General features: G+C 41.7%; 1 protein-coding gene across 2 annotated transcripts in view; it reads left to right on the plus strand.

The window, feature by feature from the left end:
• PEX1 (peroxisomal biogenesis factor 1) overlaps positions 1-16,534 on the plus strand; it is a 157,071-nt gene that overhangs the window by 121,887 nt on the left and 18,650 nt on the right. For both annotated transcript variants that reach the window (XM_033931140.1, XM_033931139.1), the window contains one exon: positions 7,913-8,143. In XM_033931140.1, the coding sequence (XP_033787031.1) occupies positions 7,913-8,143 (231 nt within the window). The remainder of the gene's footprint in view (positions 1-7,912; positions 8,144-16,534) is intronic.

Raw genomic sequence — 16,534 nt, forward strand, 5'->3', positions numbered from 1 at the left:
ACATGTTCATAAAATATCTCACCTTGGGCACATATACAGAACCTAAATATTCTAAAGCTTGACCAAATTAGAGAATAAATATCCACATAATAGTAGTAGAAATAGAGATTTGCAGACCGAACTGGAAACCCTCAAGAAAATGGATGTTACCTGCACAGTTCAATTAGAGAAATAGAAACAGAAATCATTTTCCTTCTGCAGTGTGTAAAATAGAGAATGACACTGGGACAAATTTGACCTGTCCCTGCAGGAACTCAATTTCCCCATCCTGTCCCAGCAAGTTTTTTCACTGCCCCTGCCCCAGCCCCAGCCCCATTCTCGTAAGCTGTGCCTTAACTGCACAAGCCTCAAACACTTATGATTTTAGTGTTTGAGACTTGTGCAGATGAGGACAGAACTTGCTGGAAAATGAGTTCCCACGGGGATGGGGAAAAATTTGTCTCCATGTCATTCTCTAGTGCAAAATACAAAGATATCGGAGATACATCACATTCAGATTTGCAAAACTTGACATTTTCAAATTGCTAAACCAAAACTACCTTTCTAGTGCAATGTGTCTGGTGATCCTAAAATGATAGGGTTCTGTATCTCAACTTGCAAGTTGCTTGCAGAAAACTCATAGAAATATGATGGCAGATAAAGGCCAAATGGCCCATCTAGACTGCCCATCTGCACTAACCATTATCTTTTCCTCTCTGTAAGAGATCCCACATGCCTATCCCACGCTTTCTTGAATTCAGACACAGTCTCTGTCTCCACCACCTCTTTCGGGAGATTGTTCCATGCATCTACCACCCTTTCTGTAAAAAAGTATTTCATTAGATTATTCCTGAGCCTATCATCTCTTAACTTCATTCTATGCCCTCTCATTTCAGAGCTTCCTTTCAAATGAAAGAGACTCACCTCATGTGTATTTACATCATGTAGGTATTTAAACCTCTCTATCCTATCTGCTCTTCTGCCTTTCCCCCAAAGTTCCTGACATGGCTGGCAATCTACTAAAAGGTTGGAGGACTGAAAGGGGAGTGGGGGGGGCAAAGGAAGGTATTAGTGATACTGGACAAGGAGGGGGTGGAGGGAAATGGAGATGCCTGACCACATGGGTTGTATGGAGGAAGAGAAATGGAGTAGGGGCTGGAATGGAGAGGAGAGAGATCAAATGGGAAAGTGGGAAAGAGAGGGAGAGAAATACTGGAGGAAGAGAAAGAGTATTCTGGGATGGAGAAGGTGAGTAGAAGGATGGGAGGGAGGGAGGAAGAGTTGGAGAGACTCTGGGCCCAAAGATGGAGAGAAGGTCAAAAATGCTGGACTGTGGGGAGGGGGCAGGAGAGTGAGAGCGTGAGAGATACTGGTCTTGGGAGGGTTTATGCAGGAGAAAGAGAGAAGCTGGACATGGGGAGAGTCAGAGACAGAGGTTTAAGGGAGACAAGAGGGCAGGTGCTGAATATGGGGGCAAGATAGGGACAGGGATACAGGAGAGATGTTAGGACAGATAGGGACACAGAGAGAATAATGATGGACATAGGGAGAGATCTCACAAGCCAACTGGTTGCCCATAACTAAACGTTGCATCTTCAAAGGCCTAGTACTAGCATACTAATCTTTCCACAACATGGTACCCAGATACTTCTCACACAAACTTCCTCTCTACACTCCAAGGAGAGCGCTACACTCCCTGAGTGAGATACACCTATATACCCACCCCACCCCCAGGACTCGCCCTCCAGCACCAAACAGCTCAAAAACAATCTTACTCCTATTTCCTGCCAAACCTTTGGAACAACCTACCACCACACATCAGATCCCTTGAGAGACTTCTAAACTTCAGGAAAACTATGAGATCTTATCTCTTTACCTAGCCTCATCCCTCATACTCAAACCTACCCTATCTCCCCAAACTTATCTCTGCGGATTACTCAACAGATCATGACTGAGGTATCTGATACTAGAAGATGTTGATCATTTATGTACAATCGATGCCCACACACCGGGAAACAAGTCTTCCAAAGCATATTTTTCACATGCCAGGCTTGTTAAATTGTAAACTGTATTATTAGACAGTCTCCTTTTCTACTTACCTCAACTGTATCTTCCACTCGACTCTAAAGTTATACCCTATGCAGGACAACCCAGTGCGCTGTTTGACGATTATACTTATGTAAATTTGTAATCTTGTAATTTTGTAAAGCCATAACCTTTGCAGATAAGCTGTAACTTGTGTTATGGTACATTATATCACTTTGAATGTAAAACTGTAACCCGTTCTGAGCTCTTTGGAGAAAACGGGATATAAAACCAAAAACATGTGCTCTTCTACTCCTCCAACTCACTGTAGGTGATATCGGTCCCAATCCAGGTCCTCCACGCCATCTGCCTCCCTACATGTATAACTGCTCCAGCCTTATTCCTGTTCCTCTCATTCTGTCCTCCTCTCTCCCTTTCTCATTCTGCCTCCAACAAAGTGACCTGTAGTCACAACCTCTTTATCTCCCAGTCCCTCTACTTGCTCTACTTGAGACATGGATTCACCCCGAGGATTCCACTTTCAGCTGCTGCCCTTTCCCACGGAGGCTACCAGTCCTCCCATACACCGTGCCCTGCTGGTCAAGGGGGTGGTGTTGGGCTTCTTCTCTCACCTTCTTGCAGATTTCAACCTCTTCTCTCACCTAAATCACACTGTCTGCCTATTCACTTCTCTACCTATTCAGGTAGCGGTCATTTATTGTCTTCCTGAATCCTTCCACTTTGCTCACTGAGTTTGATTCCTGGCTTTCCATCTTCCTTGATTCATCTTCTCCCTCCCTCCTTCTTGGGTATTTTAACATTCATACTGATGATCCCTCTGACACTTATGCTTCTATGTTTCTTGCTTTAACCTCCTAATTTGACCTCCAGTTATGCTTCACCATCCCTACTCACAGGCATGGCCACTGCCTCGATCTTGTCTTCTCTAACAGCTTTCTCTCCAACTTCTCCACTTCACTGCTCCTCATCTCTGAGCATTATCTGATAACCCTCACACTTACCCTCCCCTTCAGTCATGCCCATTCATCACCAACAGGTTTCAAAATCCTCAAACCCTCAATCCTTCCATGCTCTCCACCACTGTTTCACGTCTCCTTTCATCCACTATTCTCTCCTCTGCCCTGGATACCCTTGTTCCTCCTGTTTCCCAGGGGCACCAAACCTCAGCCTTGGCTCACTCCCAGTATCCATTACTTAATGTTCTTGTACCCACTCCACCAAATGCCTTTGGCTTAAATCTCACACTTGATGACTTAAACTTTTGCTGACCACCTACTATTCTGCTCTTACACTGGCTAAGTAGGACTACGACACCCAGTTAACTATCTTTCTTCCAAACCCCGTAGTCTCTTTGCCACTCCTTCCTCAAAGCACCCCCTCCTTGGACTCCTCCTTCCCTCTCTCCCCAGATTATGGCTGAATACTTCACAACAAGGCTCATAAATAGCCCTTGAATTAGCTGTAAATTCACATCCTTCTCACCTATCTCCCATCCACTCTTCTGACCTTCCAGGTCCATCATCCCTTCTTCCTTCGCCCAAACAACCCAGGAGGAACCCGTAAATCCTCCCTCTCCAGACCCACCTCCTCTCGCTCAATCCCACCATCTTGACCATCCTTCAACTCCTGCTGACTTTTCTTTCTTCTCTGAAATCAATGAGGAAGAAACTGCACAACTTCTGTTCTCAGCCAAGCCCACTACATGCCCCTCTGACCCCATTCCCACCCCTCTACTTGACTCCATCTCACATGTTGTTATCCCTGCTATCTGCCAACAGAGTTCTTGGGGAGGCATATAAGGAGAGAGAAGAAATACTGAGAGGCTGCAGAATGAGCACACTTCTACGTTAGTAATAGGAGTTTGAACTGTATGTGAAGGCAGATAGGGAGCCAGTAAAGTGATTTGAGGAGGGGGTAACATGAGTGTAAGGTTGTCAGAAGATGAGTTTTACAGAATTGTACAGATTGCAAGGGGAGAGGCTCAGCAGGAGACCTGTTAGAAGTACATTTCAGTAGTCTAAGCGTGAGGTTAAGAGGGTGTGGACAAGGGTCTAGGTAGTGAGCTGAGAGAGGAAGGGGCGAATTTTGGTGATGTTGTAGAGATAGAAGTGACCGGCTTTAGCAGTCTGTTGAATGTACATACAAAATGAGAGGTGGGAGTTGAAAATGACTCCGAGATTATGAGCAGAGGAGACGGGAATGATACAGTATTATTTACAGAGATGGAGAATGGATAAAGAGGGGAAGGAGGGCTTAGGAAGAAAGAGGAGCAGCTCAGTCTTGAACATGTTTAGTTTCAGGTGGTGGCTGGACATTCTTCCTTGGATTTTTGGTGAAATCTCAGTTGTCAAGAAGTAGATCTGGAAATTTCTCCCATGGCATCCAGTATCACCTATATGCTGATTCCCAGGTCTACCTCTTAACAGTCCTCTCTTGTCTCTCCTTATACGCCTCCCCAAGAACTCTGTTCTTCAAATAAGTTATTTTTATCTGAACACTTCTCCTCCACTGCCAATTCCAGACTTTGTTCCTTTCAGCTCGCTGCCTATATGCCTGGAATACTCTACCTGAGTCCATGCGTCATGCCCCTTCCCTTGTTCAAAAATAGACTGAAAGCCCATCTTTTTGAGATTGCCTTCAAGCATAACTTTCTCCCTCTGCTCATTGCCCTAGCCAACAGTTTAACCATCCCCAACTAACTGTAACCTCTACCTTTGCATCATGTTTCTTGATTGATTAGATTGTGAGCTCATTCGAGCAGGGACTGTCTCCCTCATGACTATGTACAGCTCTGCAAATGTCTGGTGGCACTCTAGAAATAATAGAAGTAATAGTAAATGGACTGAAACCCTGGAAAGAGCAGAAGATAGATGGGACTCAGATGGAGCAACAGACCAGAAGATAGATGGGACTTAGTGATTGAATAGGAGAATGCTGGGGGCAGGGATGGAGAAAGGAGTTATTGATTGGAGAGATGGAGATAGAATTTTGAGGGACTAGGGAAGACCTGACAATTGATAAGTATGATGGGATGTGTTAATATTTTGGGAGAATGAGTGAGGGTATGTATCGGTAGCATGGAATATTGTTACACCTTGGGTTTTGGCTAGGTACTAGTGACCTGGATTTACCACAGTGAGAACGGGCTACTGGGCTTGATGGACCATTGGTCTGACCCAGTAAAGCTATTCTTATGTTCTTATGGGGATAAGAGAAAGGGGATAAAGTATGGGGAAAGGTTGAGACATAACCTGGAAGACTAAAGAGAGAATAAAACGTATTGAAAAGGAATGAGGGTACTGAGGAAAGGGATGAGAGGAAGGAGATGGGTCTTTGCAGGGGTTGAGGAGGGTGGAAATGGGGTTAAAAGATAGGGAAATAGGGGCAATAGAAGATGGGGTAAAGGGTAAGAGAGATAGCATCCTGAAGACAAGGAAAGGAAGGAGAGAGAGGAATGACGCTGGACTAGTGAGGGGTTGAGAGATAGTGGAGGGTAGGTGAAGGCCAAGAGGGTACATACAGAGGATGGAAATAGAGGACAAGAAAATGGGTAAAAGATTGGAAGGGAGGAAAAGGAGACAGAACAATGAGAGTCCTGGAGAGGGAATGAATGGAAGTTGGGAAAAGCTGATATGGACATAAATTCAGAGAAGAGAAGTGGGGAAAAAAGCCCATAATAAAGATCAGTGGCATACAGATGTAGAGAAGGAAAAGAAGATGAGAAAGAAGAAATGGAAAGAGTGAGGGCTGCGCCTCACAATATGCAGTATGGTAATATATATTAATTGATTATGCAGAGCCCTCGGTAGGTGATAAGTCCATCTGTATTATCTGCATTAATGCAAGCTAAATGTGTTTTGTCTGTGTTGCTTGCATGGGCAGATTCTGTGAATGCTCCTGACAAGTTACCACATGTTAATTTTGGCAATTACAAAGCAGTAACAGCAAACTTTACTGCACTTTAATAAAGATCCCCTTTGATATTTTCTTTTTTTGTAAAGAAAATACTGCAGAGGGTTCACATTAAAGGTATGACTTGGGTTTGTTGTAAAAGCTATGTTACATATTTTAATTGCTGCAATTTATTTATTAAATGTAAACCAGTACATATTGATGATATTTTGCACCCCATTTTAAATGGAATGTGGAGATCCAGAATTAAGGTGACCAGGTCAGGATGTGCTCAATTCTGCTAGTATTTTACAAAAGGATATGTTGATGCGAAGTCTTTTCTAAAATACCTGCAAGAATACATAAGTAGATGCTGGCATGTGCCGCAGGTTCAGCCATTTTATATGCTGGGAAAAAATGAATGGCTTGGATATAGCAGCTTCCACATGGAAGTATTGGCACCAACATATAGGGATGATTTCATATGCAAGTGGTGCCACTTCTAAATTGAACTACAGTAAAACCTTGGATTGCAAGTAACTTGGTTTGCAAGTGTTTTGCAAGACAAGCAAAACATTTTATTAAATTTTAACTTGATATACAAGCAATGTCTTGCAATACAAGTACATACAAGTACATGAGATCTATGTGCATGCACTGCTTTCAATGCATATTCATTGGGGAAATCCTGAAAACCTGACTGGATTGCGGCCCTCGAGGACCGACATTGGACACCCCTGGTATACACACATCACAACTGAGCTGATGGTTCTTCTCTCTCTGACACTGCAAGAGTTTAATGACTGTTCTAAACAAGCAAAGTCTGGCAATACGAGTAAATACAGTATATACGCGTCACATCATCACAGCTGAGCTGATGGTTCTCTCTCTGACACTGCAGAAGTGTAGTGACTGTTCTAAATGAGCGAGGTCTTGCAATAAGTGCGTATAGTATTTTGTATTAAAGTTTTTGGGTTGTGGAACAAATCATCTGAGTTTCCATTATTCCTATGGGGAAATTCACTTTGATATACGAGTGCTTTGGATTACAAGCATGCTTCTGGAACGAATTATGCTCGCAAACCAATGTTATACTGTATTTCATTTCATAAACCTACATGTATAAATGTTACCAATTATGTAGTGATGTTTCATTTTGGAGATAGACATGAATTATGTGGGAGTAAGGAGAATGATTCCCTTAAATCCCTTTCCAAAAAAAAAAAACCCCCCACTTTTTAAAAAAGAAACATGCCTTTGAGCTGGTATAAGTCCTGATGTGGGACTTTTTCCCTATACACATGTATTCCATTTTTAAAATGGGGAATATGCATGTAGATTTTAGTCCCACCTAGATCACACCCTCTTGAAATCTCTACATGGTGTGTTTATCCACATGTAAATAGTGGCTTTCTAATTTCTCTGCCATCATTGCGACTCTTGTTATAGCAGCTCGCTTGGTACTGGCTGCAGTATGGCGTCAGGAGTCGACTCCATTTCAGGCACAAGTAGTGAAAAAAATGGACTATATCTTTGTCAAGTTGACAGCTATGAAGCACCATAGACTGGGATGGTTTCTGCTACGGTGGAAATCCTATATTGCCTGGTGTGAACAAAGGGGGGCTTTCTGTATAGGGACACCTACAGGCTATTAGTGTCATTTTCAGAACCTCGGGGGTGGGAGGGGGAGTTTCTAGTACTTTCTGCTGCTGAGTTGGTTGCATTGTTTCAAAGAGTCATATTACAACTGTTTTATGACGTACTTGTATGTTTTGGATGGTTTAGAAAAATTTTTCAATAAAAACAAACTGATAAATAAATCTGTATTTACATGTGTGTAAAGGCTACTATTTACACATGGAAGTTTCTAAAATAATGTCCTTGGTTTTGCATTGGATTTATGTACTATTTATGTATGTGTAATATATTTTTATTTATTTATATATTTAATCATTAACAGATTATTTTTCTTTAAATTTTTTTTATTTTGATTCAGGAGACAGGTTCTAGTTCTGACAGTGACATCAGTCTGTCGTCCATGATTTTCCTAAATCACAGCAGTGGATCTGATGATTCAACAGGGGATGCAGAAGGCAGTATAGAACCTTCTTTGTTATCCACGGAATCTTCAGAGCCAGTCCCTGAAGATCCTCGCTCCAATATATGGCGCCTTTATTTTGGAAGCTCCTATGAATCCGAACTAGGAAATGGAACACCATCAGAACTGGTAACTTTCATAAGTATTTGCTCAGTATTTTTGTAAATATAACTTTACTATTCCCCCCACCCCCTCAGGCCTGCTGAGCACTGTTCCTGCTAAGCTGCACAACTGCATGACCACGCAACTTTTCTTAAATTCCTTGTTGCAATCTCTGTCCCTCTTCCTCTTTCCCCCAAGGGTCCAACATCTCCCTTTTCTTCCCCCCTCCCCCCACATAGGTCCAGCATCTCCCTTTTCTTCCCCCTCCCCCTGTCATGAAGAGAACCATTCCTGGTAACTCCTTTAAACTTAACTTTGTGGCCAGCAGCAGCAGTACTAAGACTTTCTGCTTCTGGCCATCCATTGACTTTTCTCTGATATAACTTAATGTTTCCAGTGGGTAGGGAGGCACAGCAAAGGAAGTGTTCCAAAATGGGTCAGAGGCAGGCTGTTTTTAGCACTGCTGTTGCTGGCCACAAAATTAAGTTTAAAGGATAGCCCTGGGTGGTGTGGATAAGGAGGAGGGAGAAAGAGATGCTGGACCTGAAAGGAAGGGAATAGGAGAGGGGAAGAGGGAGCAATACTTTCTAGACTTGAAGGGAGGGAAAAGTGAGGGTCATCCTTCCCAAGGCCACTGGGAACCTTCACAGAGAAACATGGTCCATCAACAGATTGGAGCTGAGAGCCATTCGATGGCGTTATGGGCCTTTCAAAAGACCCTGGAAGGGAAAGCAGTCAGAGTCTTCTCAGACAATGTCACAGCAGTGGCTTTGTTGCATTTGTTAATGAATTCTGTTTTCTTGCAGAGCAGATAAAAAGTATATGATCGGGGAGTTTCCCCATGCCTCTCCTTGGGTTGTTGTTTTTTTTTTCTCTCTCTCTTTCAGGGGTTATCTCTGCTTTGGTACGAACTGAGGAGAAAGGGCAGTGCCCGGTGATGCAGGGAGGCAGAGTTGAAAATGTAAGATGATACCTTCTTCATCCTTTGCAAGTGAAGATGCATTACTCACAGGTTCAGGAGTCATGTGCTTTTCTAATGAAAAGAAGATTATCGAGGAAAGAACCTAATCCTACATTATCAGCATTAGGCAGTGCTGACATTTTAGCACATTTGAGTAAATGTAGCCCTTTAATCAGTCTGCTACTGTTGTAAAGATGTCAATGTAACTACACAAGAAACTTGCAGCTATTGCAGTTTTCTTGCTATTAAAACTTGTCTATTGTATCTCTTCTATCTGAATGTGCACTGTAACCTGCTGAACTTCATTTCCATTTATAAGTAAGTCTCATGAATATATAGATTATTCTTATCTGTTAAGTATAACTAGAGCCCTTATTGTGCTCTTGAGGTATACAGGCAGCAAGAATGCAGAAGTTATTCAAAGAATGCAGAAGTTATTCATTGGTTGGTTCAAAAGTAAAGCAGGAGAAGTATGAGAAACTGGAAGAAGACTAAAAGATTTGTGTTATCACAAAGAAGACCAGCATATAAAGCCCACTACACTGCAGTGATGATGCAGTACGCATCCAGTCAATGAGACTTTGCAGGCTCAGGGAGAGTACCTTAGCCTGCTGGGGAATTTGTTTGGGTATAAGCTGGTGCAAGCAAGCACATGTTCACACCAGTGGCTTTAACAAACGCTACCTTCATCTTATATAAAATAAAGCTCCTGGAAGGTAATATTTGTAGGAGCTATTGGTGTGCATGTGCTCTTGCCTGCAAATCTATAGGCTAGATGAAGACCCTATACAGTGAAAGAAATATCCCAGGAAACAGATGGGCAAGCAGTCTACGAGTCCCAAAAGGATGGAATACGTAGAAGCAGACCACGATTGATGGATGATAAAGAAAACTTTATTGTAAAATCAGGATTAAAAATATATTTTCCTTTCTCATTCATTCATCAATCATGTTTGCTTTTGTATATGCCATCCAGTGGAAGGGAAGAGCCATGCTGACTGGAGAGACGTCTAGTGCACCTGGGGGATGATGGTAAAAGTTTCACCAGGTAACACTAGCTTTTATTATGTTGAGTTATGGCACACCAGCCCTAAATACTTGCTATTGAAGGATTACAAGCAATATAAAATATTACTGGTCTTGTATTCAAATGCACTTTCCTGCATGCATATAATGTATTTCTCTGAGGACAAGCAGAACACAAAATACTCACAAATGGGTGATATCATCTGATGGAGCACTTCCAGCCACTGTTTTAGAAGCCTTTGGAAGATCACATCGCACATGCATGCACATTCCCGCACTCCACTGCTGCCGTAATGCAGAACCAGACTATCTCTCTTCATCTGCAAAGTAGTGAGTATGTGCTCTCCTGTCATTTTTTTGTAGCTCACGTCTGACTCAGTTTGTGGCCTTCATTCTTTGGCTTTAATTCTTTGTGTGTGTAAGTGCTGTGTGGAACCATTTTTTCCTCTTATTTTTCTCTGTTTTCATAGCGTTTTTGCCACTTTCAGGTTTTCTTTATTTTTTTGTGGCGCATCAGCCCCCTTAGACCTGAGCACTCTGATCGGGGTAGACCTTTTTTTTCCTACTTTCTTCATAGTTGGGCCATTTGATTTCGCTTTCTGTCTTCCCCAATATGTCTCAAAAATCTTCCAAGAATTTTGATAAGTGTTCCGGTTGTGCCAGGACCATGTCGCTTACTGACACACAATTAGTACCTGTCATGTCTGGGCTTAATCATAATGTTTCTTTTTCTAAATTCTGTTGGAAGATCTCAAAGAACCATTAGGAGTTATGAGGAACAGTTCAGAAATATTTTTGATGCCAAAAAGTCCAGTCTGTCAACAACCACATTGAATCCTTGTCAAAACTTACGATATAGAAGAAAATGTATGGTATGGTATGGTATGATCCCAATAGCCCCTGGAGCTGCATTGGACACTGAGGATGCATGGGCATCAAGGAGGTCTACATCTGCCTTATTGAGCATCAAAGTTACCTGTTGGGATCGATAATTTCCACACCCCATCCTTGTCAGTCCTGAGGGATACCAAGGTTGGGCGGAGGCCAAGAAGTATCAACATCAGTCCCCTTCGAGGCATGTCACCATGGCATTGGCAATGCTGGTACCCAAGAAGCATCTTCACCAGAAGGGTCAATTTCCACCTCCTCTCTTCCAGAGATTTGGCACCAGTAGACCAAACTGACATTGACATTGGTAACATCACATATATTACACATCCCATAATAATAGTGACCATTGATCTTTGAAACACAAACTTTTCCACTTCCAGTTTGTGATTGTTGACTGAAGACCTCTTTTAAATTTTTACCTCTGCTGAACATAATCCTTAAATCTTTATTAGCAAACACTGAATGCAAATGAACAATATCCCAGTTGTTTCAGATGTATTTCACAGCAAAATTCCCAAGAGCACAATATTTTATGACACATGTTAATGATGTATCATCAGTTTGAGTCCCACTAAAAACTGTTAATATTAATTCTCTACTGTTAAATTTTGGACTCATATGTTCTTCATTGCACTATAGAGATACCTTTTCATTTATGGCTGAATTTGAAGAAACATATATATATATATATATATATATATATATATATATATATAGCTATCAGAACATTATAATCTGCATTTCAAAAAAGATTTTGGGATAACATATTTTTTATTTGGATAGACACAGACAGTGGCATAGTAAGGGTGAGGGGCGCACGGGATGGTGGCACCACGAGCCCCCACCCCTTTCTCTTTACCCATATCCACTTTGAGGTCACTTCCTAGGCGCAGGTCCTGGAAGTGACATCAGAGAGAGCACCAAAAAGGTACTTGGGAAAGCAAGGGACAGCAGGGGGGTGGGGTGGGACGACACAGACAGAGAGGAGGAGGGGTGCTGCCCCGTTCTTAGGAAGACCACACCTGTGGCAGACCGCACCCCCCCCCTCCCTCTTACTACGCCACTGGACACAGAAGAACATCTACAAGAATTTTTTATATAGCTAAATTCATAGAATACTAATTGCAATTTATTGTACAATCCTGCTCTATTCCTGGACAAGTGGGTTATGCATCCCATGTCATGAGACTGCTTGTAGGAAACCTCATTTATATAACCTTTTAGACCCATCCCTCTTATCTCAGGACTGCCCTCAGGAATCCAGTTGCTTTTCTACAAGCGAGACAGTAGGAGCTAGTCTTTTCTGCTTGTGTTTACCAAATTTTACAGGATCGATGTGGCAGTCAAGCATGATGCTGCTTTTGGTTCCTCTGTTTTGGCAGCAGATTCATCAGTCCCACCCTGACTCTAAAGGAATACTTTGTTATGTCCCACTTCTCCAGGAATAGAGCAGGATTGTACAAGAATGAAATATTAGGTTCTTACCTTTGCTAATCTTGTTTCTTATAAATCTACGCTCTATTCCTGGAGTTGCTGATTCACCAATTGTCTGCCTTGATAAGTACTGGTAAGCTGAACTTATGGTTTCTTGACCAGCCTTTCTAAGAGTACCATCCAAATATGTTAAGCAATTTACTTTGGGGGTCCCTAGCTGGTATTTCATTGGGAGCAAACTGGACACATTGGTAGTTCTTAGATGGTGTATTTTGGAGGCAGAGATATGGAAACGTTTCTTAATTAACGATGAATTTTTGAGCTTCAGACTCTTGAAAGTATTAAATCATTAGACTGGATATTTTTAACACAAAGCGACAATTTAGTGAGTGCCACATCTGTAGTGACATCGATGATCAGATGACTTGAACGGCAGCTCGATCACCAAGTAGCCATGTTACAGAGCTCCTGAGATTTTGAAGAAAATAGTGATAATGACTAAGTGAGAATTACTTTGCAAGTGAGTAATATTATAAAATTAAAACATATTTTTGAATCCTTTGGTTGAAAATGACATTTGAAAGGTTTTCCTCATTGTATAACATTTTTGTTTTTGTTATAGAAGATCATGCCTCACTCAATTTGTTAAATTTGAGATTATGATTATAAATTGTGAAGAATCTACAAATAGTTCAACTAGTGAAGAAGCTTAGTGGTATATACTCAGTCTTTTTTTTTTTTACTTTTTATTTATTCAAATTTCAAAATACGAACAAGTAAATATTACTTGAATACAGATTAGAAATAAAGAGTTCCACTATATAGCACAAAGCATCATAAGAAATCATAATTATTTAGTCCACAAATTGAGGTGATCCAAGAACAGAACATAACAAATGAAGAAATATATATAAATCTTAAGGACAGCTTAGGAAGACAAAAAGAAGACTCCCCAACAGCCAGTTCGTTACACTGCAGACGACATTATTGGACCAATCATCACTCCCACCCCCACCCCTCCTTCCTTAGCCACAATGAATTCCAACAATTGTTTCGGTTCAAAAAACAGAAAACTTTTCCCCTCTAGTGAAGCACTCCACAGGAAATTTCAAAACAAAAGATGCACTCAAAGCTTGAACCCTGGATCTATAGACCAAAAATACTTTCTTCTCTTCTGTGTCATTTGAGATATATCTGGAAACACACGAATTGTCGAACTGAAAAATATGTCATTCATATGTCTAAAGTAAGTTCAAAAAATTAGATCTCTATCAAACTCCAAGGTAAATGTAACTATGAGAGTAGATCTTTCCGTTATTACTTCTAGTGAGTTTTCCAAAAATTTGTCGAATTTGTTCCACCTTTTTCCATCCCCACTACTTTCAGTAGGGGTTGAACTATCTTGTTTCTTCCCCAAGGAAATATATTGGGCCCCAACTATTGGTGGTAAACTTTTTGTTAGTATTGACAAAGTCTCTCTTCAGATATCTCCGAACCATTTCCACTGCTGATATTATTGGAGATTTAGGAAAATTTAACAGCCTCAAGTTATTTCTTCTCTCCTTATTTTCCATATACTCCAGCCTTTTCTGAATAAAAGATCTTTCTTTAACAATCTCCACTTCTAAAGTTTGTATTTGACTAATCTGTTCTTCATATCTCTTTATATTCTCACTTTGTTCTTTTAACAGTACCCCATGGACATCTACCTGGGAGCTAATAGAGGCACAGTCAGAACTACTACTACTATTAATTTTTTCTATAGCACTACCAGATGCACGCAGCGCTGCACAGTCACAAAGAATAAGACAATATTACCATAGATACTGCCTTTTTGAGACTGAAGTACATGATTATAATAGCTCTCCACAGTTCATCCATATTTACCACTGCAGGCTTGACCAGTTCTCCAAAATATTTGTTATTACAGAAGATGAGTTCTCATCAGCCTCTGTTATTGAGTGCTGTTGTCTGGGCTCCAGCAGTGACCTTCTCCACCGATAACTCTCCTCCCACTGCTCCTCCAGGGCTCAACAGTTGCACCTCTTCTTTGGTGAACTGAATTGTCTCTCTCTCCACAGGGCTCACTCTTCCAGGTTGGAGAGGAGCCTGCCCTTGGATCAGGCTAAGAGAAACCTGATGGAGGTCCCGGTCATAGGAGGATTTGGCCGGGAAGCTCCCTTCCTCTTCCCCATTCTAGTGTGGCTGCGAGCAACCCGCCAAGGAAAATATGCAACTCTAGCAGCAGATAGTCAGCCAAAAAGAAAATCCCAGGTAAGGAAAGAAGGTCAAAAAGACCAACGCTGGTGGAGAACTCCACGTCAAGAGTCTGTCCTCAACACCATCTTGGATCCATATACTCAATCTTAAAGTTTTATGGTTGAGTGCTGCTTCTGAAGGTCATTTGAAACTAAAACGTTGGGCTTATTTGAAAGGTGGATCTCTGGCTGATGCAGTTAATTAACGTGTTATAATGAGCCAATTATGAAGAATTGTGACCACGTTTAAAGGATTTATCAAACCTAGAACTAGCAGTTCAGGAGAAGTTGGTGGGTATCCCTTGCCAGGTTAATCTTTTTGGTCATAAGGTGGAGAACATTTCCAGCCTCATCAAAAAAACAGGCTGATATGAAATCACTCTTCTGGTCCATTCCTGTTGTGACCTTATTCCAACAGATATTCAGGTGCAAGAGAGAAGAGACCCAACTACTCTCAAAGGCATAGGGACCCTCCTGCATCCTGCTCTCCCCAATCAGCCTAGAGCTCTTGCTTCTGCCCAAGACAGCAGGGGACTTGGACCTTATTTATTCTCCTTTTTTATTTCAATCTGGTAGCAAAGGATTACCATATGTGAGTATAGTGTGCACTGCTTGTCCTTGGAGAAAACAGTTACATTGGCTTCCAGTATCCTACTGGATAACGTATAAAATCTGTTTATTAACTTTTAAAATGCTTCTCGCCAAGGCCCCATCTTTCATTGACAGACTTCTGATACCCTACGCCCCCATTCGATCGCTCAGATCAAATGATCAACATTTTTTTAATAGTCCCCTCTCAAAGTCATTAATACAAGATGACAATTTATTTTTTCACCTCAAAGATGGAACTCTCTTCCCTCTTATTTAAGAGAGGAGTGTCTTCTTGACAGGTTCAAGAGCAATTTTAAATGTTTTCTTTTTAGGGATGCCTTCAATCTCTGACTCTTTAAGCTAGGATAAGCTCCTTTCCGATCTTAACTATTTCATAACCCTTTTCTTTTTTTTCTCATTTCAAGTTTAATAAAATTTTGATAATCGCTTATCTGGCATTACTAACCCCCTCTTCTACGAAACTGCGCTAGGCAGGTAGGAAACGGAGGGTAGGAGTGAAGGACCACAACTTGGACTGGAGGAGGGTCACGAGTGGTGTTCCACAGAGCTCAGTGCTCAGACCGCTGCTATTTAATATATTTATAAATGATCTAGAAACAGGGACGAAGTGCGAGATAACAAAATTCGCGAACGACACCAAACTATTTAGTGGAGCTCGGACTAAAGAGGACTGCGAAGAATTGCAAAGGGATTTGAACAAACTAGGGGAATGAGCGACAAGATGGCAGATGAAGTTCAACGTTGAGAAATGTAAAGTACTACATGTGGGACGCAGAAACCCCCCGAGGTACAGCTATACGATGGGAGGGATGTTATTGAAGGAGAGTACCCAAGAAAGGGACTTAGGGGTAATGGTGGACATGACAATGAAGCCGACGGCACAGTGCGTAGCGGCCGCTAAGAGAGCGAAAAGAATGCTAGGTATAATCAAGAAGGGTATTACTACCAGAACGAAAGAAGTTATCCTGCCATTGTATCGGGCGATGGTGCGTCCGCATCTGGAGTACTGCGTCCAATATTGTGTCGCCGTACCTTAAGAAGGATATGGCGTTACTCGAGAGGGTTCAGATGAGAGCGACACGTCTGATAAAAGGTATGGAAAATCTTTCATACACTGAGAGATTGGAGAAATTGGGACTCTCTTCCCTGGAGAAGAGGAGACTTAGAGAGGATATGATAGAGACTTACAAGATCATGAAGGGCATAGAGAGAGTGGAGAGGGACAGATTATTCAAA

The sequence above is a fragment of the Geotrypetes seraphini genome, chromosome 2, assembly GCF_902459505.1.
Source record: "Geotrypetes seraphini chromosome 2, aGeoSer1.1, whole genome shotgun sequence".
NCBI lineage: Eukaryota > Metazoa > Chordata > Amphibia > Gymnophiona > Dermophiidae > Geotrypetes > Geotrypetes seraphini.